Source organism: Ranitomeya variabilis, chromosome 1 (genome assembly GCF_051348905.1).
Source record: "Ranitomeya variabilis isolate aRanVar5 chromosome 1, aRanVar5.hap1, whole genome shotgun sequence".
Taxonomy (NCBI): domain Eukaryota; kingdom Metazoa; phylum Chordata; class Amphibia; order Anura; family Dendrobatidae; genus Ranitomeya; species Ranitomeya variabilis.
In genome coordinates, this window is record NC_135232.1 from 945,877,317 (window position 1) to 945,903,833 (window position 26,517).

At 44.7% G+C, this 26,517-nt stretch overlaps 1 protein-coding gene across 4 annotated transcripts in view; it reads right to left on the reverse strand.

Annotated features, from left to right (window-relative positions):
• The window catches only part of TBC1D9 (TBC1 domain family member 9), a 113,569-nt gene that overhangs the window by 63,717 nt on the left and 23,335 nt on the right, over window positions 1-26,517 (reverse strand). For 2 of the 4 annotated variants that reach the window (XM_077279238.1, XM_077279236.1), the window contains exon 2: window positions 6,434-6,544. In XM_077279238.1, the coding sequence (XP_077135353.1) occupies window positions 6,434-6,544 (111 nt within the window). Of the gene's footprint in view, window positions 1-6,433; window positions 6,545-23,953; window positions 24,576-26,517 lie in introns of those variants that run through there. The other 2 variants (XM_077279235.1, XM_077279237.1) reach the window with 2 other exon arrangements.

The window sequence follows — 26,517 nt, forward strand, 5'->3', positions numbered from 1 at the left end:
TTCAAATTTATGTTAAGGACCTTTAACTCTGCCCTTCACCTTGCCAAACAGACCTACTTCACCACTCTGATCTCATCACTATCCAACAACCCCAAGAAACTTTTTGACACATTTCACTCCCTCCTCAGGCCAAAAGCACAAGACCCTATCACAGACATTTGTGCTGATGACCTGGCCTCCCACTTTATAGAGAAAATAGACAATATCCGTCAGGAAATCTGCTCCCAGACACCAAGTGCAATGACTCCCATCCCTCCCCGCATCTCCCCGGGCTCACTCTCCACATTCGATCCCATCACAGAAGAAGAAGTCTCCAAGCTCCTCTCCTCTTCTCGTCCGACTACATGCACCACCGACCCCATTCCCTCACACCTCCTCCAGTCTCTCTCTCCAGTCGTCACTACTCACCTAACTACAATCTTTAATCTCTCCCTCTCCTCTGGCATTTTCCCCTCCTCCTTCAAACACTATCATTACTCCATTACTAAAAAAACCCACCCTTGACCCATCATGCACAAACAACTACAGACCGGTCTCCAATCTCCCCTTCATCTCAAAACTCCTGGAGCGCCTAGTCTACTCCCGCCTTACCCGTTACCTCTCCACTCATTCCCTCCTAGACCCTTCACAGTCCGGGTTCCGCCCCCTACATTCAACAGAAACTGCACTCATCAAGGTGACCAATGACCTTCTGACAGCAAAATGTAACGGTGACCACTCTCTGCTCATTCTCCTCGATCTTTCTGCAGCTTTCGACACTGTTGACCACCCTCTCCTACTCTCTAGGCTCCAGTCACTAGGCATTAAGGACACTGCTCTCTCCTGGTTCTCTTCCTATCTTTCTGACCGCTCCTTCAGTGTTCTGTTCTCCGGCTCCACTTCATCTCCTCTTCCTCTCACTGTCGGGGTACCTCAGGGCTCAGGCCTTGGCCCCCTTCTCTTCTCCCTCTACACAGCCCCAATTGGACAGACCATCAGCAGATTTGGCTTTCAGTACCATCTTTATGCTGATGACACACAACTATACACGTCAGCCCCTGACCTTACCCCCGCTGTACTACAGAACGCCACTGACTGTCTGTCTGCAGTCTCTAACATCATGTCCGCTCTCTATATGAAGCTCAACCTCTCCAAAACTGAACTTCTTCTGCTCCCGCCTTCTACTAACCTCCCTAAAACTGACATTTCCCTCTCCGTGGGTGGCACCATAATAACACCTAGGCAGCAGGCACGCTGTCTGGGTGTCATGTTTGACTCCGATCTCTCCTTCACCTCCCACATACAATCTCTTGCCCGCTCGTGCCGCTTACACCTAAAGAACATCTCTAGAATCCGCCCTCTTCTCACCATGGAGACAACAAAAACTCTCACTGTCGCCCTAATCCACTCCCGTCTGGACTACTGCAACTCTCTTTTAATTGGCCTCCCCCTCACACGACTTTCCCCTCTCCAGTCCATCCTTAATGCAGCAGCCAGGGTCGTCCATCTGGCTAATCGTTACTCGGACGTGTCCGCTCTTCGCCAGTCATTACACTGGCTGCCCATTCATTACAGGATACAATTCAAAGTACTTGTTCTCATCCACAAAGCTCTTCACAGTGTGGCACCCCCTTACATCTCCTCCCTCATTTCTGTCTAACGCCCTAGCCGACCGCTGCGCTCTGCAAATGACTTTCGACTAACCTCTGCACTAATCCGTACCTCCCACTCCCGACTCCAAGACTTCTCCCGTGCTGCGCCAATCCTCTGGAATGCTCTACCCCAAGATATTAGGACCATCCACAACTTGCATAGCTTTAAGGTACCTTCACACGAAACGACTTTGTAACGATATCGCTAGCGATCCGTGACGTTGCAGCGTCCTCGCTAGCGATATCGTTTAGTTTGACACGCAGCAGCGATCAGGATCCTGCTGTGATGTCGCTGGTCGCGGAATAAAGTCCAGAACTTTATTTGGTCGTCCGATCGCCGTGTATCGTTGTGTTTGAAAGCAAAAGCAACGATACCAGCGATGTTTTACACTGGTAACCAGGGTAAACATCGGGTTACCAAGCGCAGGGCCGCGCTTAGTAACCCGATGTTTACCCTGGTTACCAGCGTAAAAGTAAAAAAAACAAACAGCACATACTCACCTGCGCGTCCCCCAGCGTCTGCTTCCTGACACTTACTGAGCGCCGGCCCTAAAGTGAAAGTGAAAGCACAGTGGTGACGTCACCGCTGTGCTGTTAGGGCCGGAGCTCAGTCAGTGTCAGGAAGCAGACGCTGGGGGACGCGCAGGTGAGTATGTGCTGTTTGTTTTTTTTACTTTTACGCTGGTAACCAGGGTAAACATCGGGTTACTAAGCGCGGCCCTGCGCTTAGCAACCCGATGTTTACCCTGGTTACCCGGGGACCTCGGCATCGTTGGTCGCTGGAGAGCGGTCTGTGTGACAGCTCCCCAGCGATCAAACAGCGACGCTGCAGCGATCGGCATCGTTGTCGCTATCGCTGCAGCGTCGCTTCGTGTGAAGGTACCTTTAGGCGCTCACTCAAAACTCATTTGTTCAGAGCGGCCTATCACGTTCCTTAATCAGTCATTTTATGTTTGTGTGTGTGTGTAGCCCATTGACTATCTCCATCTACCCCCCACCCCCTGAAGATGGCCGGACCCTCATTGTAATGACATCATTGTAAATACACACCTGTACTTTGTATCTCCTCCACCTCATTGTAGATTGTAAGCTCTCACGAGCAGGGTCGTCTTATTTTGCTTTATTACTGTATTGTTAACATTGTTACCTATGACTGTTGTGTTTGAAACTGTTAAACTGTAAAGCGCTGCGGAATATGTTGGCGCTATATAAATAAAGATTATTATTATTATTATTATTATAAACAGCTAAGGGAAAACAAACAGCTATAAACTGTTCTTATTAGGCTGGGAAGGGGCCAATATCCATGGATCTTCCCAGCCTGTTTTTTTTTTTTTTTTAAATCATGTATTTTTTTTAATTAAAGCATATGACACGCCAATAAGACAGTCCGATACAATTTCCAGACAAATACCATACATTAGATACATGACCTGATAATACATTTTCATTTTACTAAACATCACCCTTACCCCCTAACCAACCCACCTCTCCCTCCCCCCAATCTCTTGCCCATTATCCAATACAACCATCTGACAACATCACCTCTTGAGAAAAGATAACAAGCTTTACAAAAACACGCCTGTACATGTAGGAGTCCCCCCAGAATCAACTAAACGACACCCATTCTGCTTTGCAGTAACTCAGCAGACGCCACACCTGGGTAATCCATCCATCCACCCCACACATTTTCAAATTTTGTATTCTGACCTCTTACTGTATATGTTTCTTTCTACAATAAAATTTATCTTGTTGATAAATTCCTTTTTCCCTGGCCGTTTTTCATCCAACCAATGCATTGCGATAAGCTCTCGCAGCATACAACAATCTTGCAATAGTCAGGATTCCACATTCATCCGTAGCAATATCATCCACACAGCCCAAAAGGCAAGTCAGCGGGTTACACACCACATCTACTCCTGTCACCTCCTGGATCAAGTTAAGCACCTTCACCCAAAAGGGTTGTAGGCGAGCACACGACCACATCATATGTAGCAGATCAGCGCCTTCCTGACCACACCTGGGACATTCTGAGTCACCTCTCAGTCCTGCCTTCCTCATCCATGCCGGGGTCCTGTACACCCTATACACCAGGTATAACTGTGACACCCTCTTAGCCTCACTCAGGGAAGCCCTGGGGATATATTGAAGTATGGACTCCCACTGGGACTCCGACATGGGGCCCACATCCGCCACCCAATCCTTAACGGATGCTTCAATAAAAAGGTATCCATCAGACCCCTGTACATCAAGGTAATGATCCCCCTCGTACTCCTCCGAGGCCCAATAAGATTCAACAAGCTATCTGACTGCAGATTTATGCGCGACACCTCATTTTGACAGTTTAGGGCATGTCTCAACTGCAGGTACTGAAAGAATGACTTCTGGGTTAAAGGAAACTCAGTCCTAAGTGTCTCAAATGTTTTAATAACATCCCCATCAAGCAACTGAGACACGAACCAAATGCCAATGCGCCTCCACTGACCGAACCCCCGCAATCTCATGAGCTCTGCCAACCTAGGTTCAAACCAAATTGGCGTATATCTCGTAAATTCCGTTACTCCCCTCCATTGCTTAATTTTCTGCCATACTTTCCCCATCATAGCTATTGTTGGGAATTTTTGGGGGTTAATTCTGAATCTACCTGCTTCAAGACTGGCCAACAATGGGCCCTTCCCTACCGCGTGTTCAATGATTATTCCTACCATGTGCTGGCATTGAGATGCTACATAGTAAATCCATGGATTGGGGACCGCCAGACCACCCTCATCCTTTGCCCTTTGCAGATGTTCCAATTTGATGCGCGCCCGTCCACCCTTCCAGATTAAATCCCTAAATAGAGTATTGATCCTATAAAATTTACTCTGAGGTAGCCACACTGGAGCATTATGCAATATGTAGAGGAGCTGAGGCATAAGTATCATTTTGATCAAATTGGCTCTGCCTGCGACCGACAGAAAGAGCTTCTTCCAGGCCCCAATCTTCTGCTGGAACTTCCCAAGCAAAGGAGTCAGGTTGAGCTGCATATAGTCCTCTATTTAGTCCGAAACCACGATGCCCAGATATTTAAACTCATGTACTACTCTTAAGGGAACCCCAGGGTCAAGAGTCAGAGGAGCCGCCGCGTCCATGGGCAACAACACAGACTACTTCTCCCAATTATCTTCCCAGCCTGTTAATATAAGTCTGCAGTTCTCCGCTTAGCCTTTGCTATGCTATCCAATGCTATGTCATTTTTTTGGGCCCCCTTTTTAATAACCAGTAAAGGCTAAGCAGACAGTTGTGAGCTGATATTAATAGGCTGGGAAACTCCTTGTTTATTTGACCCTTCCCATTCTAATAAGGCCAGCTCACTGCTGTCTGCTTTCCCTTAGCTGATTATTAAACCTCATGCCATTTATTTATATATTAGCTAAATACAAGTACAGAAAACTACACACGCAAAGCACTGATTAAATATATTATCTTTCTATCTATTCCATTCTGACAGTTCTGGCTGTGAATTTACTGTACTTGGCTGATGAAATGTCAGGTTTCAATTGAGATTTGAGCGTAAAACTCATATGGCACACGCACGGTCTGTGAGCTGTGCAATTTTTTTTCTCGCACCCATTGACTTACCCTAGCGAGTCTTGGCCATTATACGCAGCATGCTGTGATTTTTTCCTCAGCCCAATTCCAGCGGAGACAAAAAAACTCCCAATGAACACTCCATTGCATAACATTGGTGCAAATGCAAAGTGATTTTTTTCTTGCATTACAATCGCCGGATTTATACGCAAATGTGAGCAAACCCTAAAAAGTAGCACATGCTTTTCTGAGTGATACTGTATTCACTACAAGAGAGCTACTGCCAGACTCCTCTTGTGGCAGCTTATCTCGCTGGCAACAAAAGGATGGGAGATCCAAAACTGGACATGCAGGATCCATAACGCCCCCGACATTACCTCTATTAGCTCCATGCAGCAGGTAGTGGCCGCTGCAGGGTACCTCAGAACAGCCCCTATTTTTTGTCCAATGTGTACACCCACCCAATAAATAAATAAATAATAAATATGCTAAAGCTTATAACTGCTCATCGGTGGGATTGCAAGGTATCCACCCACAATGATCCGATCGATTAACTATTCTTAGGATAAGTCTTCAATATATATTTTGACCGTAACGCCTTTAATGGAATTGTAGCATCTGCATCAATAGCTTATGAAGGGATAGGAAGCATTGATTGCCGTTAGGCTGGGTTACACTCACTGTTTAATTGCTGTCCACTTTCTATTTTACAACTGATTCCCATAACGTCAGCTTTATTTTACATGGTTAAGTTCACTCGCACATTTAAAAAAAAATAAATAAATTCATCCAGATTAATCGGACAATTTTCCATCTGTATGGTCATCCATATAACATCCGTTTTTATACTCTAGCAGGTATTATAATTTAGAAGACCAAATTCAATTTTTTATGCTGAAGAATTGTAATGTATCCATAAAAATCAGATGTTATATGGTCTCATCTGAAATACGGTGTGATAATACTAGAACATGCTGCAATTTTTTCCACACGCACATACAAAAAGAAAAATGGTGAAAAGAAAGATGTCATCTGAACAGTCCTATTGAGTAACGTCCATTTTTTTCACGAACACCACTCAGACTGAAAACCCGGTTGTGTGAATGAGGTTAGAAGAACGGATAATAAAACATACGCTTTTACAGTGGGCACAGTATCAGGCAAAGTCAAATAACCATCAGTCTTATAACCTCTAAAAATGAATCTTTCATGTAACGCGCCAAGTTTCTTACCACAAGCAATGGTCCAGCAAGCAAGAGAGTCCGGGGTCTGATAAAGGATTCGGTAAGGGGCTACCCTGGCACTGGAATCCAAAACCACATCCAGGGTCCCGACCAACAAACCTGAAAAATAAACCATCCACTTAGTTTTTATATATACAACTATGATGGCACAAGTGATGAGATTTGTCTACGCGGTTGTTACCGTAGACAAGTAATCATTTGATGTATAGCATTCTTTCTTCGGCATGTCGTGTGCGCTAGTGATGAGCGAACGTGATCGGGTAAGGTATTATCTGAGAACGCTCATGGCTAACAAGAGTGACTTCGGAGTGCTTGAAAATTATGTTGCGGCTACTCGACAGCTGCAACACAAGCAGGGATTGTCTGTTTGTTAGGCAATCCAATCCCTGCATGTGTTGTGGCTGTAGAACAGCCAGCACACACGCAGTTGCGGGAACTCGGACATATTTTTCGAGCACGCCTAAGATACTCTATTAGCATTTATTACCTTATCTGAGCACGTGCACTCATCACTAGTGTGCTCGATAAACTTGTGGTTTCACCTCAATGTCAGAAAGGTCTTCAAATGGAAAATGGACTTCAAAGCAAGGACCAAAAATTCTGGCTGTGCAATCATACAGAAGGCCTATAGATGTGAGGGCTGGAGGAAGTCTCAACACTTTCAATAATGACCCCCGATATATGCACACCCTCATCATAAAGTCCTGCTGCACGACCCGCTCTATACCGTAGATCTCAATATGCATGCATTGTTGACTTCCAATTTTTCTTTATAAAGATAAACTTCCATAACGCACAAATCTTCAGTCCACGATGGAATAATCCACCACCGTCCTCACCAAGTCCCTTTTCCACTAAGTGTAGCCAGCTCCATTATAACCAAGTTTGCAGAAAATCCATCTTTAGAAATGGATGTACTGTGAACACCGTGCATTTGAGATGTTTTTTACTGCAATTTTCTAACAATTGCCCACTTTTTTCTGAAAAATTCAGCAAAAAAAATGCATTGGAAATCCATCATGGTAACAAGCCCTAGTCTATATTCACTCATTGTGAGTGCTACGTTCACTCATTTCTGCGTTACGCTTTTTTGATGAGATCAAGGTAACACTCTTCTCCCCACCGGTGCCGCCCCCCACTCATGACTGGCAATGAAAATGTAATGCAGCAGAGCCTCTGTCTCCAATGTCAATAATCAGGGGAGAGCCACTGGTAGGTAGAAGTGAACCGTGTTATGCCCACCAGTGCACTTGTGATGCCATTTTGGCTAAGAAAAAAATAATAATTTCACAGCACTAGAACATTAAAGACAAATAAGGTATGCTTGGAAAGCTTTTACACAGCCCTGACCTGCAGTACCTTTACAAATTTTAAGTGTCCACAGATTCCATTTAAACCTCTAACTTTGCAGAGCGCAGCAGTCAAATCATCATCGGCTGCTGTGCTCTGCACACTGAACCCATTTTGAGCTCAGCTCAATTGCAGAGCGCAGAAGATGAGCTGACTATCATTGGCTATTGCACTTTGTATATCGAAGCTGAATGTGCACAGAGCAGCAGCCAGTGACTCAGCTTGTCTGCTATGCTCTGCATAGGCAGCAACTGAGTTGACAAAGCGGAGCTCAATAACTTTATTGCACAGAACACCACAGCGGATGATTATTTGACAATGTAGGTCGCAGTGGTTGGGAGTGTTTTTTAGACTGCTGCGCTCTCAGCCCCTGGACTAGCTGCACTACTGATGAGGCGGCAAGTGAACAGTCTATCCTGGAAGCCAATGTGTTGAATGCAGGGAAAATGGGCAAGTGTAATGAATGATCTTAGAGACTTGGACAATAGCCAGATCACTGGAATGACTAGATCACTGGGTCAGAGAAAAAGGCTTATCGAATGTAGCTCAAGGAATGAAGACCAGAGAACAAGCAACAGGCTTAATCTTTTGTTAATATTCTTTTTGAAGTGTAACATTTTGCTTTGCAGTCTAGTTTATACGTCAAATCTCGGTAATTATCACAAATAGGGTTCCCATAAAAATAAAGAGGACGGGGCTGGGCTTATATATCAGACCGAGCTGATGGACAACATTTGTGTCGTTACTGGAAGAAAGCGGACACAGGTCTAATCTTTCATACAACTCGTCAAACCTCCAAGAACTTCCTTGTTGATCTCTTCTCGCCATCACTATTTAGAGACATGCCTAACTAGATCTATGACTAAGGTTTGGAAAATTTACTAAAATTTGTCCAAAAGTTTGTCTGTGGGGTCAGAAATGTTTCAGAAAATCACTCAACTTACTTCCTTAATGTGTTTTTTGTTTCATTTTTTTTTTAAGTTACAAAACAAGGAATTTTGGGAAGAGACAGTAGTTTAATATCTGGCATTGAAGAAAGACAAGGTTGGATCGGTCTATCGGAATACTGGAGAATTCACTGGTGGGTCCAAGTACCAATACAAAACTGGGCCCCAATCCAAAGTTTATGAAGGAATGATGTAAATAGTACTAAATAAACTAAACATCTGCATTCACTATGGACCTGTATGCACCTAAAAGAATGGTTTCTACATCGGACATATACAACTATTATCACCAGTAGCGTAGCTACCGGGGTGCAGAGGGTGTGAGCGCCCTGGGCCCGGTGCTCTGAGGTGGCCCTCCCGGAGCTACACCGTAACTATATTGGCGTGCACAGCGCGCCGATACAATTACATTCTGCTGCAGAGCAGGGAGAATCGATCTCCCGGCTCTGCTGCCCGGCCATGGGGCCCACAAGCAGGCAGGGCCCCGATGCCAGCAGTGGGCCCCCCGCCCATCATTGGAAGATCAGCTGTACCGGCATTTAGCCGATACAGCTGGTTGCATTGATGGGAGGAGCATAACGCACGTCACCGACGCGGACACTGACAGGGGGCGCGATGATGTCACTAGCCGGCACCCGCTGTCAGGAGATGAGCGGGCACTCAGAGCTGCAGAGGGAGAGAGGTATTTATTTTTTATGGGTGCTGCCTTATACTACAGGGTCTGCCTATAGGGGTGCTGCCTTTTACTACAGGGTCTGCCTATGGGGGGCTGTCTTATACTACAGAGTCTGCCTATGGGGGGGCTGTCTTATACTACAGGATCTGCCTATAGGGGTGCTGCCTTATATTACAGGATCTGCCTATGGGGGGGGGCTGTCATACTACAGGGTCTGCCTATGGGGGTGCTGCCTAGTAGGCCTATGGGGAGTGCATTATACTATATGGAGGCTTATGGGGAGTGCATTATACTACCTTTAGGACTTTGGTGCATTATACTATATGGAGGCTATCTATGGGTGCATCATACAGTGTGGACATTACAGTGAGGGGGCCATCGTAAAGTGTGGAGATTACAGTGAAGGGGCCATCATACAGTGTTGGAGCCATCAGGGCTACTAAGGGGTCAGTATACAGTGTGGGTGGTACTATACAGTGAGGGGCATTATACTGTGTATAAGAGAGCATCATACTGTGTATAGGGGAGCTGTACAGGGGGGAGACTCGGGACATTATTAAATGTAAAGTGGGCACTATATAGGGGAACTCAGGTTACTGTTACTATCAAAGGGGCATACAGGGCATTATTACTTTCTAGGGGGCAGAATATGGGCACTGTTTTCTAGGGCACTTGCACTCGACATTACTATATTCCAGAGGGGTGCTTTAGAATCTAGAAGGCACATAATGCCACACAGCAGGTGTAGTAATAGGGACACATACGGCAGCAGCGGCTCAGTATTGGGGTATCAGCAGGATGAGGAGTTTGTGCAGGTTGGAAATAGATGGAGATGGGGCTGGAATATGAGAAGTGAAATGTGTCTTTGTTGTATTCTCTGCAGACGGGTCCTGGCTGCAAGAAGTTGTCGTGTCGGTCTGGGACAGAAGGAAAAGATGGGAAAAATGAACGATTCCATCATAAAGGACGTCAGGGGTAAGTCATCATCTGTAACTGTGCTGTGATCTGTTACATGTTCTGTAGAACTGACCATATGGCGGTAATATCCATGTTGGTCTTTATATAGAGATTATCTTCAGTATCTGCTGAGGTTCTCCTCCACTATTAGGGCACGTCACTCATTGTAATGAAGGTTACCTGGTTAGGGGCCCACTCAGAAGCTTCGCCCCCTTGAACCAAAACCCTAGCTATGCCTCTGATTATCACCAGTTTCCTGGGACGCACTCCAGCAGTTAGAGTGATTGTAAGTCGGCATATGGAAGAATTCTGAAATGTGTAGAGTACTGTTCAGGCATCGACTCAATTAGACTCATTCAGTGCAACAAGGAAGATCATAAATTTCTTCACTAGGAAATATGAGCCAATCATAAAAGCAAAGTTTTCAAGGTCATGACCGTAAAGCACATGGTCTGTGGTTAAGTGATGGAATATTAATGTAGATTGGATTTTTTTTCCTTTCTCAAGACAATCAATGACGAGTTCTTATATTAACAGTTCTTGTCTACCAAGTCACACATTCAGCAAGGGAAGGAATAAAAGTATATGCAGACATTAGGAAACCATACTGGTTGTCAACTTAACATTGTCAATCAGATATGCAAAATAGTAGTCAGATTATCCATACAGACCCTGAGGTGGTGAAACACGCCAACACACGTTTAGCCTTCTGACAAAAATATGGGTTACTGTTGACCCAGTTGCAGCAGAGATACCACCTACCTAGTAACCCAAGGCATGCTATTACGCTGCAAATATCACAATTCATATTAATTACCTTTTTATATGTCATGTAATATTATGTTATGCTATTATTGTAGCATACAACAGCAAGGAATTATGGCTAGGATGCATTATGCCCTAGTAGTAGTAAGGTATGTTATGGTACTTTTAAAGGGAACCTGTTAGCCGATTCATGCTGGCCGAACCATAGGCAGCATGAATCAGAGACCGATCTATATTTAACTCCGAAACATTGGGGCATTACAGAGAAAAACATTGCTTAAAGTTAACTTCAGACAGAACGGCTAGACCAAGAAGCATGTCCCCACTGGGATCTCCTTACATGTCACTCCCTTTGTGTATTAGGAAGACCAGTCAGTCTAACTGGACAACCGGAGACAAGGTGGCTATCCCAAGAGGCATATCCCCACTGGTATCTCCTTGACACCTAGGTGACTGACATGTTGCTCCCTGTGTGTAGAGGGAAAATCACTCAGTCTAGCTGGGCAGCCAGGATATGGCGGCTAGTCCAAGAGATCGGTCTCCACTGTCTTCTCACCAAGCAAGGAAATATAATGGTGTGCACTCAGCCTTTGGCGAGGTGCTGGTGTAATAGACCAAAGGTCTCAACTGTAGCAAGATTTAAGATTCACCGCACACTCTAAAGTAGCATAAATTATAATGGAAATTTATTGTATACACAATCTGGGAGCGGAACAGAATATACAGTTTATGCGATCTTTATACAACGTTTCGGCTCAACCTGAGCCTTTATCACGTGATCGCTTCTTATAGTATACACAGTACTTTGGTAGAGAGAGGTTTTATTGAAAATCCTACACTAATGGAATGTAAATGTCCACCTGAAGCAGCCAAAGATATATATCTGCAGTGTCCTGTGTGGTAAGCGGCGCTTGATATGTGCCCGTGATTAATACGTATACACTTTTAATATTATTCTATTTTTATTAATTTTTTGGTTTTCTGTTTTTACCACTAAAATAAAAGATATATACATTGAAAAAATTCTCTGTCATCATCTTTTCTCCACTGCTTTGGTCCATATCTGATGCACGTGGTCTTCTGCTTTCCTAGTGGTTTCACTAGATTGTTTTGACACAGGTGGCTACCAGGTCTGCTATATCTATATCAATTAATGTGATACTTATCTATGTATTAGCTTGCTATATGTTGACTGGTTCTCCCTCCTGCGTCTATTTTGACTTCTGTATATACTGTAGAATTCTTCTCTAGCATTGCTTCTAGGGGGAAATAAGAACATCTACCAACCAATAACAAAAGAATCACATGCTGGCAACATACTACTTAGTTGTACCACCTCTGCCATGTGCAGGAGTCCAACAATTGTCTGTGATAAGACAACCAGTCTAATCATGTGCCCACGTGAACCCAGCACTGAGAAAAAGAAAAGGGAAGTTCAAACATTACAGCTAGAATACTGTTTAATGTTATGATTAAATACATGGAAAAAGAAGCAGAAATTGTGGTTTATTGGAATGGAGAAGAACATACTCATTTCTTTACCTCCAAATATAGATTACGGTACCTGCTGTAACTACTGGATGGTTTGGCCATGTGCACACGTTCAGTATTTTTCACGTTTTTTCGCTATAAAAACGTGAAAAAAAACGCGAAAACAACGCTTACATATGCCTCCCATTATTTTAAGTGTATTCCGCATTTCTTGTGCAAATGTTGCATTTTTTTCCGCGAAAAAAATCGCATCGCGGAAAAAAAAGCAACATGTTCATTAAATATGCGGAATTGCGGGGATTCCGCACACCTAGGAGTGCATTGATCTGCTTACTTCCCGCACGGGGCTGTGCACACCAAGTAAGCGGATCATGTGCGGTTGGAACCCAGGGTGGAGGAGAGGAGACTCTCCTCCACAGACTGGGCACCATATAATTGGTCAAAATAAAGGATTAAAATAAAAAATAGTCATATACTCACCTTCGATGGCCCCCGGAGTCTCCCCGCTTCTCAGCGGTGCACGCTGCCGCTTCCGTTCCTATAGATGGTGTGGTGAAGGACCTGCGATGACGTCGCTGTCTTGTGATTGGTCGCGTGACTGCTCATGTGACCGCTCACGTGACCGCAACGTCATCGAAGGTCCTGCACACACACACCATCTATAGGAACGGTCGCCGCTGAGGAGATCGGCTGTCTGCAGAGGGTGAGTATAACCATTTTTTTATTATTTTTAACATATCTTATTACTATTGATGCTGCATAAGCAGCATCTATAGTAAAAAGTTGGTCACACTTGTCAAACAGTATGTTTGACAAGTGTGACCAACCTGTCAGTCAGTTTTCCAAGCGATGCTACAGATCACTTGGAAAACTTTAGCATTCTGCAAGCTAATTACACTTGCAAAATGCTAAAAAAACGCAAAAAAAAAAATGCGGATTTCTTGCAGAAAATTTCCGGTTTTCTTCAGGAAATTTCTGTAGTGTAGATTTATAGGTGCTTCTCACAAAATTATAATGTCATCAAAAAGTTAACTTATTTCAAGGGAACCTGTCACCCCGTTTTTTTCAGTATGAGATAAAAATACCTGAACCGGAGCTGTGCTTTACAATAGTGTATTTTTTGTCCCAATTCCCCACCTATGCTGCCGAAATACCTTACAAATGTCGCTGTTTTCGCCTGTCAATCGCGCTGGTCTGGTCAAAAGGGCGTGGTGAAATGGCTGTTTCTCCCCCACTTCTTGCTTATCTTCCCGGCATTGGCGTAGTGTTTTGCGCATGCGCAACAGCCGAATGCACTGCACAACGGCAAAAAAAGTGCGCGATCTGTGTTATTCAGAGGGTTATCGGTGGGGGCGGCCATCTTCCTGAGGCCACGCATGCGCAGATGGAGTGCTCTGCTTCCCGGGGCTTCAGGAAAATGGCCCCTGCGATCTCCATCTGCGCACGCGCGGAATCCCGCGGCCATTTTCTCATACTGAAAAAACTGGGTGACAGGTTCCCTTTAAGTTCTTTAACACAAAAAGTGAAACATTATACAGGGTCAATACAGAGTAATGTATTTCAAGTGTTTATTTCTGTTAATGTTGATGATTATGGCTTACAGCCAATTAAAACGCAAAAGTCATTATGTCAGTAAATTAGTATACTATAACACCAGCTTGAAAAATTATTTTAAAATCTGAAATGTTGGCCTACTGATTGTATGTTCAGTAAATGCACTCAATACTTGGTCGGGGCTCCTTTTGCATCAATTACTGCATCAATGTGGCGGGGCATGAAGGCGAAAAGCCTGTGACACTGCTGAGGTGTTATGGAAGCTCAGGTTGCTTTGATAGCAGCCTTCAGCTCGTCTGTATTGTTGGGTCTGGTGTCTCTCATCTTCCTCTTGACAATACCCCATAGATTCTCTAAGGGGTTTAGGTCAGGCGAGTTTGCTGGCCAATCAAGCACACTGATACTGTTGTTTTTAAACCAGGAATTGGTACTTTTGTTAGTGTGGACAGGTGCCAAGTCCTGCATCTATAAAAGCTATTTGGCAGAGGGAAACATGAAGTGCACTAAAATTTCCTGATAGATGGCTGCACTGACTTTGGTCTTGATTAAACACAGTGGACTTATACCAGCACATGACAAGGCTCCCCAAACCATCACCGATCGTGGAAACTTCACACTAGACCTCCAGCAGCTTGGATCGTCCGTCTCTCCACTTCAGACTCTGGGACCTTGATTTATAAATGAAATGCAAAATTTACTTTCATCTGAAAACACCACCTTGGACCACTGAGCAACAGTCCAGTTCTTTTTCTCCTTGGCCCAGGTAAGACGCTTCTGGCGTTGTCTATTAGTCATGAGTGGCTTGAGACAAGGAATGCAACACTTGTAGCCCACGTCCTGGATACGTCTGTGTGTGGTGGCTCTTGAAGCAATGACTCCAGCAGCAGTCCACTCCTTGTGAATCTCCCCCAAATTTTTTAATGGCCTGTTCTTCACAATCCTTTCACAGCTGCGGTTATCGCGGTTGCTTGTGCATCTTTTTGTCCCACACTTTTTCCTTCCACTCAACTTTGAAAAGCAAAAAGAAACCCTGGTATATTTTTTTGATAAAGTAAAATCTATGAAAATAATAAACAGACAACAATCACCGTGCAAGTATAGTGCTGACTATATTCACTCTACTCTACCAGGGGTCTCAAACTGCATTCCTCGAGGGCCTCAAACCATACGTGTTTTCAAGATTTCCTTAGCATTGCACAAGATGCTGAAATCATTCTTTGCAGGTGATTAACTCCTTAAGCCCCAAGGGTGGTTTGCACGTTAATGACCGGGCCAATTTTTACAATTCTGACCACTGTCCCTTTATGAGGTTATAACTCTGGAACGCTTCAACGGATCCCGGTGATTCTGACATTGTTTTTTTCCCACATGTCTACTTTACACCAGCACAATTTTGGAACCAAATTTTTTTTTTGTTAGGGAGTTATAAGGGTTAAAATTTGACCAGCAATTTCTCATTTTTACAACACCAATATTTTTTAGGGACATCACATTTTAAGTCATTTTGAGGGGTCTATATGATAGAAAATAACCAAGTGTGACACCAATCTTAAGACTGCACCCCTCAAGGTGCTCAAAACCACATTTAAGAAGTTTATTAACCCTTCACGTTTTACAGGAATTTTTGGAATGTTTAAAAAAAAAATTAACTTTTTTTCACAAAAAATTTACTTCAGCTCCAATTTGTTTTATTTTACCAAGGGTAACAGGAGAAAATAGACGCCAAACGTTGTTGCACAATTTGTTCTGAGTGCGCTGATACCCCATATGTGGGGGTAAACCACTGTTTGGGTACATGGCAGAGCTCGGAAGGGAAGGAGCGCCGTTTGACTTTTCAATGCAAAATTGACTGGAATTGAGATGGGACGCCATGTCACGTTTAGAGAGCCCCTGATGGGCCTAAACATTGAAAACCCCACAGGTGACACCATTTTGGAAAGTAGACCCACTAAGGAACTTATCTAGATGTGTTTTGACAGCTTTGAACCCCCAAGTGTTTCACTACAGTTTTTAACGCAGAGCCGTGAAAATAAAAAATCATTTTTTTTTCCACAAAAATTATTTCTTAGCCCCCAGTTTTGCATTTTTCCAAAGGCAACAGGAGAAATTGGACCCCAAAAGTTGTTGTCCAATTTGTCCCGAGTACGCCGATACCCCATATGTGGGGGGGAACCACCGTTTGGGCGCATGGCAGAGCTCGGAAGGGAAGGAGCGCCATTTGGAATGCAGACTTAGACGGATTGGTCTGCAGGCGTCACGTTGCATTTGCAGAGCCCTTGATGCACTTAAACAGTAGAAACCCCCCCCAAGTTACATCATTTTGGAAACTAGACCCCCCCAAGGAACTTATCTAGATGTGTTTTGACAGCTTTGAACCCCCAAGTGTTTCACTACAGTTTATAACGCAGTCGTGAAAATAAAAATAAATTTTTTTCCCTCACAAAATGTTTTTTTAGCCCCCCAAAATTTTTATTTTCCCAAGGGTAACAAGAGAAATTGGACCCCAATAGTTGTTGTCCAATTCGTCCTGAGTATGCTGATACCCCATATGTAGGGGTAAACCCATGTTTGGGCGCAAAGGAAAGCTCGGTAGGGAAGGGAGCACTGTTTTACTTTTTCAACACAGAATTGGCTGGAATTAAGATCGGACGCCATGTCGCGTTTGCGAGAGCCCTGATGTGCCTAAACAGTGGAAACCCCCAATTCTAACTGAAACCCTATCCCAAACCCTAATCCCAACCACACCCCTAACCCTGACACACCCCTAACCCTAATCCCAACCGTAAATGTAATCCAAACCCTAACCTTAACTTTAGCCCCAACCCTAACTTTAGCCCCAACCCTAACCCTAACTTTAGCCCCAACCCTAACTGTAGCCCTAACCCTACCCCAACTCTAACCCTAGCCCTAACCCTTGCCCTAAACCTAACCCTAGCCCTAACCCCAACCCTAACCCTAGCCCAAACCCTAAAGGGAAAATGGAAATAAATACTTTTTTTTATTTTTTTGTTTCCTAACTAAGGGGGTGATGAAGGGGGGTTTGATTTACTTTTATAGCGGGTTTTTTAGCGTATATTCATGATTGGCAGCTGTCACACACTAAGACGCTTTTTATTGCAAAAAATATTTTTTGCGTTACCGCATTTTGAGACATAATTTTTCCATATTTTGGTCCACAAAGTCATGCGAGATCTTGTTTTTTGTGGGACGAGTTGACGTTTTTATTGGTAACATTTTCAGGCACGTGACATTTTTTTATCGCTTTTTATTCCGATTTTTGTGAGGCAGAATGACCAAAAACCAGCTATTCATGAATTTCTTTATTTTTTGGGGGCGCGTTTATACCGTTTCACGTTTGGTAAAATGGATAAAGCAGTTTTATTCTTCGGGTCAGTACGATTACAGCGATACCTCATTTATATCATTTTTTTATGTGTTGGCGCTTTTATACAATAAAAACTATTTTATAGAAAAAATTATTATTTTTGCATCGCTTTATTCTGAGGACTGTAACTTTTTTATTTTTTCGCTGATGATGCTGTAAGGCGGCTCGTTTTTTGCGGGACAAGATGACGTTTTCAGCGGTACCATGGTCATTTATATCTGTCTTTTTAATTGTGTGTTATTCCACTTTTTGTTCGGCGGTATGATAATAAAGCGTTTTTTTGCCTTTTTTTTACGGTGTTCACTGAAGGGGTTAACTAGTGGAACAGTTTTATAGGTCGGGTCGTTACGGCGATACTAAATATGTGTACTTTTATAGTTTTTTTTATTTAGATAAAGAAATGTATTTATGGGAACAATATATATATATATTTTCCTTTATTTAGGAATTTATTTATTTATTTTTCTACACATCTAAAAAAAAATTTTTTTTACTTTTTTACTTTGTCCCAGGGGGGACATCACTGTATAGTGACAGATCGCTGATCTGACACTTTGCAGAGCACTGTGTCAGATCAGCGATCTGGCGTGCCCTGCTCCTGGCTTACCAGCGCCTGCTCTGAGCAGGCGCTTGGTAAGTCACCTCCCTGCAGGACCTGGAAGCAGCCCTGCGGCCATTTTGGATCCGGGGCCTGCAGGGAGGAGACGCTCGGTACAAGGTGAGCACATCGCCTTGTACCGATAGTCTCAGGAAGCCCGCAGGGAGCCCCCTCCCTGCGCGATGCTTCCCTATGCCCCCAGAACACTGCGATCATGTTTGATCGCAGTGTGTCGGGGGTTACTGTGACGGGACACTGCCAGATGTCAGCTGCGATAGTCAGCTGACACCCGGCCGTGCTCCCTATCGCATATGACGTACTATCCCGTCACTGGGAATTAAGTCCCAGGTCACCTCGACGGGATAGTACGTCATATGGGATTAAGGGATTAAATTATCACATGTGCAATACAAGGAAATCCTGAAAACATGACCTGTTTGCAGCCCTCAAGGAATGCAGTTTGAAACCTGTGCTTTACACCGTATGCTGAGTGTCTTCACTTTTTGTATCGCAGAACTAAAATAAATTAACTTTTTGATGATATTCTAATTTTGTGAAAAGCACCTGTATCTTTGAGCAATCATAAAATAATCTCTGGAGGCAGAGTTATCGTGCGCGCGCGTGTGTGTGTGTGTGTGTGTGTGTGTGTGTGTGTGTGTGTGTGTGTGTGTGTGTGTGTGTGTGTTTTGAATATATATATATATATATATATATATATATATATATATATATATATATATATATATATATATATATATATATATATATATATATATATATATATACACACACACACACACATATACACACCATTTCTGAAGTCGTTCATGATTAGTAATCAAGGCCCTTGACTAGCTGATGGGGCGTTCATATCCCCAGACTACTCGGCCTATTAGCATGATAACTTACAAAAGCCAGCGTCATCACCTGTGCTGTACAAACCTCGCGCATGCGCACAGCTTCTTCCCTCACTATATTGAGCCTATGAAGCTGGGTGTATGTGTCCTGGATTCAGAGAGTTGCACAGAACATAATTGGAAGTCTCTGCACTTCCGATAATGGGCAGGACACATACACCCAGCTTCAGAGGCTCAATATAGTGAGGGAAGAAGCTGTGCGCATGCGCGAGGTTTGTACAGCGCTGGTGATGACGCAGTCTCTTGTAAGCCATGGTATTACGCCCACAGTGGCGTGATCACATGCTGAGTGGGCTGACTAGTCTAGACACTAATGCCTCATCGACTAGTCAAAGGCCTCATTTACATATCATAAACAGACTTCAAAAATAATTTTTCTAGAGATCTGTTTATGTATGTAATATAAAACAGGGACTGTTAAGCGGGGTGTCTACATATGCAGACGTGACTGCTGGTGGTTCTGGGGGGCACGGGGACCTGACAAGTTCCCTTCAATATCTCCTGATGCCTTGGCATAAGACTCAGCCATGACTTGCAACTTTTACTAAAACTTCAATCTCTAGGTAATACTTTAATCATAACCGTTAGGCAATTGAGAAGCATTTGTTACATATCAAAGTCATAAATCTGCACTAATTAGTAAGGAAGCGTTACAATACAAAGCTTAGATAAGGACAGGTAATCATCATTCCTTGCAGATCACAGTGCTGTGACGTGTGATAATTGCTTCTACTTTGGGTGACGCCATTGCTATATGTGACATGATGGTAAATGGCACAGGCTACAGTCATCAGATGACATGGTCAGACGTCCAAAGCAACCAGCTCAATCACTGAGGGACACAGAGGAGCAGAACATGGTGCTCCTTCCTTCAGGTATGATTTAGTCAAGTGTCGAAACGGACAACAAAACACGACATATTGAATTGTCTTAAAGTTTGAATGACACGTAGGATGTCTGATGGCTTGCTTTCCATGAAAGGTATTTGATCATCCTAGGAATGCTAGCAGCAAAATTAAGAATGAAAATTTTGGAGGCAAACAAAAAAAGAGAGAGAAATGTACGATCACTGCTGGTGCACTGTATGAATGGCGTAACTGCGCCTCTCACAGGAAAATGTGCCACCGATTCATTCAGGGTGGATGGACGTTTCATTAACCACTAGAGATTAAAACGATAGGTAGAACATGTCAGACGTTCTTTGCCAAGGAAGCTCCGGATACTTTTTTTCCCTACACAGTTGTGTCAGAAAACAGCTTAGAGGCTTCAGTCATACAGCGTTATTATATATCAAGCCAAGTATGGGGAAATTGGCCCAGCTTAACTATAGTTAATGAGTGGTGCTAAAAGGGTTGGATGTCTACACGTTGGCAGGGGAAAAGGGTCAGTGAGAGCTGCCAGCCGTCCTCCTTACCCACATTACACATTCAACTGAATGGTGGAAGAGGAGAGAGGAATAAGCCCCCACCATATGTGAGAAGATGGCATTGGGATCGTTACCCTCATGACCCCATAAACTTACAGTGCTTCCTCCTGGCTTTAACCCCACACTATTGTACATTTACAAGGTGGGGTTACAGCTCCTGCAATCTAGCAGAAGCAAGAAGATAGAAGCCATTTATTACTGCTTCTGCATCTTACTTTGTCACATAATACTGAAGATCCTTTAGGACCCGGCTAGCACATGAATAATGGGTTAGGGCCTAGAATTAATGTGTCACAATATATACAGTATATCTACAAAAAAAATATAAAAAGTTGTCAAAAATTCAAACTGCATGACTCTAAACATCCTTGCATTATCTGCAGGGGAAAGATCTGAAAGCCCCATACACATTGGACTGCCAATTGGCAGGTTTGGCGGACTTTCGTCTGACGTGTACAGGGCCTCAATGTATGAGCGCAGCAGTTTGGGGTAAACTATCAGACTACAATGCTTTTTTCTTATAGACACAAGCAGAGTTCATATGTGACAGGAGGTACAAAACATACCAAACCTCTTTTTATTATGAATTGGTTATATAGTGAAAATTCACAGAAAAAAAAAAAAAATACTCCAATTAACTAGTAGCTAAAATATAACTTAATATTTAAAAATAAAATTATCCAATAGCGTGAATTAACCACATTTCACCACCAATGTATCAAAGGTACTATTAAAAAACCTAGGGAGGTGCCTATCCCTTTGATGTACTATTTACCTAGGTTACCCTACCTAACAGCGGAGGTTGGCAGCCTAAATTCTGCGCAGTGGCTCTCTCCCTGCTGGCCTTATTGTGGGGCAGGGGAGAAAAGAAAAATGGTAGATGAAAAGACGTACTGTATTTACATGTCAGGTACAGTCCTTTGTATACTCTGTAAGAATTTAATGGACATATATATTGATGTTAAACTTACCCTCAGTTTAGAGCTGCCTAACAGCGGGGTTGGCGCCCTAGATATAACGAGAATGGCGCCCCGCTCCTCGATGGCTGTCCCTTACTACACGTGTATGTAAGATGGCTTAATGAAGAGGGGAGAATCATCTCCTCAAACTGCACTATAGCCACACTGATTAAATAAAGTGCTTAGTGCCTTATGTGCAGATAATAAGTACATTATTCCAGAAATGACACACCGAGCATCTTCAAAAATAGAGTATTCAATATTTGCTGGCAAATGTATACACAGTCTGTGACAGATAAAGGGTCAGTCCTTTATTTCCTGACCAACGACAACACTTACATGTAATTAGCCTCTCAGGTACCCAGTGAGAAAAAAGCCAAAAGGCAACAGTGAATGGTATCGCTGTCCCCGATGGGGCTCGCAATCTACATTCCCTATCAGTATGTCTTTGGAGTGTGAGAGGAAACCAGAGAACCTGGAGGAAACCCACGCAAACACGGGGAGAACACACAAACTCCTTGCAGATGTTGTCCAAGGTGGGATTTTAACCCAGGACCCCAGCGATGCAAAGCAATAGTAATAACCACTGAGCCAGTCGACATTCACACAGTTGGGCAGAGAATCACGTTGTGGGGAACTGGGCACATTGAGAGGATTGGCAGTAGGCATTGTGCCTGCTAGTGAGGAAGATTATTATCATTAGTAATTAGACAATCTAGAATTGTATTTTGTCTTCCAAATTCTTTTGCTGCGTGACAAGAAAAAGCTGACTGAGGTCAGTTCAAATAAAAATATCCTGTGTGATAATGAAATCCTTTGTGTGGCAGCCATCTTACATAAATGGTGGTGATCCAGTAAATTAATTTACCTCCAAGTTGTTACAGTGAAGTAGATTAGTAATGACTAAGGCTAAGTTCACACTTGCATTTGGCTGGTCTGCGTAGGGCTGCGGACTTCTTACCTTCAGATCCGCATGCGTCCTGCATACCTATCTTTAACATTGGGTACGCAGGGACATGCGTTGTATGTGGAGGCGTCCGCATGCATCGTTTTGACATGCCCGCCGACCACACGGGAACGCAACATGTATACAACGCACATCCCTGCGTACCCAATGTTAAAGATAGGTACGCAGGAAGCATGCAGTAGTAGCCGGAGCTTAAGGGAGGATGTACGCAGCCATACGCAGACCAGCCAAACGCTAAAGGTGAACTGAAGAAAATTCCCTTCTCTTCAACCCTACAATAGTTGAACCAAGTTTACGAATCAGGCAAAGATGTCTGTCTGCTTCCCTGCACAAGAATGGAGGTGAGCCGACTAGTTTTTGGGTCTAGTGTGGATGGAAGGTGAAAACACTTCTCCAATCAGATTCCAGACGTCTGAAGACAGAAAGTCAGAAGGCCGGCAGTAACGGGATGTGCCATGATCTGTGGGAATAGATTATCTTCTCAAAGAGTGCTCCTCGGGTCTGTCATGTCTTACAGATGGGTATTTTTGACCCAGAGGATAATATTTAAATGGCTGCTATCCCAAAGCAAAAACCATACTGGGTACCCTGCATCCCAAACTCAAGTAACTGGATTTGGTGCAGATTTTGTTTCATCTGAAACAACCTCAGTCAGATCAATGGAATGGATTTTCAGCTGCAAAGATAGATAGATAGATAGATAGATAGATAGATAGATAGATAGATAGATAGATATAGATGAGATACTCAAATTGATGTTTGCTTCTCCCTCAGTATTACCGCAAGTACACAACCCCTTGCCTGTACAGCCCCCTCATTTTACTCTGTAAAAGTAGCTAAAACAAGCCCACTTGCCCTGCAGCCCACAACCCAGTGGTCGTCATCTTCCGCTCTTTGGCAGCGCAGCCTACAAGCGCTAATGGCTCCAGAACGAGCCTTGCTGCTCAATGAGAACAGACTGGACTCCCCAAAAACCCGGGAGCCTTGTAGGACTTGGCGTGGTTATAGTCATAGCCAGGATGTCTTTCTTCCATCATCATGATCTTACGTCTCGCGTCACATTAATGCCTACAGATCCTGCACTCCTACCATGGCAGTGATCACTGTACAGCATGGTCCAGGTAACTAGACAATATTATTACTGGATTATAATGGCTTCTCCTGCATTTTCATACAAGTAGTGGAAACAAGAAAAGCAATCAGTACTGCCCTGTCTGTCACCCCTCCACCTTCATTCAGCCACCCCTCCCCCACAATCCCAGGAAGTCACATGTGGTCTTCTGCAGGCCAACTGGAAAAACAGCACCATAGTGTGGCCATGGGCCTGGGGGCGATCAGCTTACTGGCCACTGTGCAGACTATAGGGCCACATCATGGGAAGAAGCCTCCATTCCCTGAGAAGGTCACAAAGATCGATGACAGAAACACATACAAGATCCATCCATCCCTACACATACTAGTTCTCCCATGTCTGGGGTATGGTGGGGTTTGGGGTCTTGGTGTGCCAAGCTCTTACCAGCCAGCCCCCCTCCTCCTCTGGCCCCGTGCCCCTTCCTCCTCTGCAGGATGAAGTAAGGATTGGCCCTCTCGGTGATCCACAGGGCGTTTGCCAGCAGCACTTCCTCGGGATTAATCCACATGGTCCGGGGGCAGCGGGCAGAGGCACCCAGCTGAGATCCTCAGAAAGCCTCCATGGCCGCGATGCGCTGCACTGTGATAACGTGTCCTCCAGCCGGGACCTCCTGGCACCGGGGACCGCCTGGCACCGGGGACCTCCTGGCACTGGATGTCCGCACGGATCCCGGCGCTCACAGCTCACTCAGCGCTCATCCTTCCAGGGAGGCGTCCTATATAAGCCTGGCCCCGTCACATCCTGGCTGCACAGCGGGGAGACCGTGGGGACGGGTCCAGGTGTGGGCACTGCAGGAGGGGGCTCTGTCCATGGTGCTGCAGGAGCCCCACTATGTCCTCACAGCGGGAATCATGGAGGGGAGGAGAATGGGGACGTCAGCACATACTGGGGGCCGAGCCCAGCAATGACATCAGAGCCCTCGGGACCGACGGCAGCAGCACAGCGGTGGTATCAATAAAACGGCCTCACCTTCTGTACACAGCCCTCCTCCCCTGTATACGCGGCCCTCCTCCCCTCTATACGCGGCCCTCCTCCCCTGTATACACAGCTCTCCTCCCCTGTATACACACGGCCCTCCTCCCCTGTATATACAGCCCTCCTCCCCTGTATATACAGCTCTCCTCACCTGTACACACACGGCCCTCCTCCCCTGTATATACAGCCCTCCTCCCCTGTATATACAGCTCTCCTCACCTGTACACACACGGCCCTCCTCCCCTGTATACACCCACAGACTGCTCTCCTCACCTGTATATATACTGCCCTCCTCCCCTGTATACACCCACAGACTGCTCTCCTCACCTGTATACACACGGCCCTCCTCCCCTGTATACACCCACAGACTGCTCTCCTCACCTGTATACACACGGCCCTCCTCCCCTGTATATACACGGCCCTCCTCCCCTGTATATACACGGCCCTCCTCCCCTGTATACACACGGCCCTCCTCCCCTGTATACACACGGCCCTCCTCCCCTGTATATACACGGCCCTCCTCCCCTGTATACACCCACAGACTGCTCTCCTCCCCTGTATACACACGGCCCTCCTCCCCTGTATACACACGGCCCTCCTCCCCTGTATACACACGGCCCTCCTCCCCTGTATACACACGGCCCTCCTCACCTGTACACACACGGCCCTCCTCCCCTGTATACACCCACAGACTGCTCTCCTCCCCTGTATATACACGGCCCTCCTCCCCTGTATACACCCACAGACTGCCCTCCTCCCCTGTATATACACGGCCCTCCTCCCCTGTATATACACGGCCCTCCTCCCCTGTATATACACGGCCCTCCTCCCCTGTATATACACGGCCCTCCTCCCCTGTATATACACGGCCCTCCTCCCCTGTATATACACGGCCCTCCTCCCCTGTATATACACGGCCCTCCTCCCCTGTATATACACGGCCCTCCTCCCCTGTATATACACGGCCCTCCTCCCCTGTATACACCCACAGACTGCTCTCCTCCCCTGTATACACAGCCCTCCTCCCTTGTATACACCCACACTCTGCTCCCCTCATTACCTATATAGACCTCTCAATATATACACATACATACACACACACACCGCTCTGGCAAAAATTAAGAGACCACTGAAAAATGTTCAGTTTGTCTGATTATTCTCTTTATAGGAATATTTTTGAGTAAAATGTAAATTGTTCTTTTATTCTATAAACTACTGACAGCATGTCTCCGAATTTCCAAGCAATAAATTTTGTATTTATTTTCAGAAAATAAGAAATAGTCAATAAAAACAAAAAAATGCATTGCTTGCAGACCTCAAATAATGCTAAGAAAACAAGTTCATAATTATTTAGAAACAACAATACTAATGTTTTAACTCGGGAAGAGCTCAGAAATCAATATTTTGTGGAATAACCATGGTTTTTAAATCACAGTTTTCATGCGTCTTGGCATGCATTCCACCAGTCTTTCACACTGCTTCTGGGGTTAAAAATGTAAGCAGTCCTTCTTTGTTTGATGGCTTGTGACTATCCATCTTCCTCTTGTTTACATTCCAGAGGTTTTCAATGGGGTTTAGGTCTGGAGATTGGGCTGCCCATGACAGGGATTTGATGTGGTTGTCCTTCATCCACACCTTGATTGACCTAGCTGTGTGGCATGGCACATTGTCCTGCTGGAAAAACCAGTCCTCAGAGTTGGGGAACATTGCCTGAGCAGACGGAATCAACTGTTTTTCCAGGATAACCTTGTATGCGGCTTGATTCATACGTCCTTTGCAAACATTAACCTGCCCAATTCATCACCGATCCTCCACCAAATTTCACAGTGGGTGCAAGACACTGACTTGTACGCCTCTCCAGGTCTCCGTCTAACCATTAGACCAGGTGTTGGGCAAAGCTGAAAATTAGACTCATCAGAGAAGATTACCTTACTCCAGTCCTCTATGGCCCAATCCTTATGGTATTTGGCAAA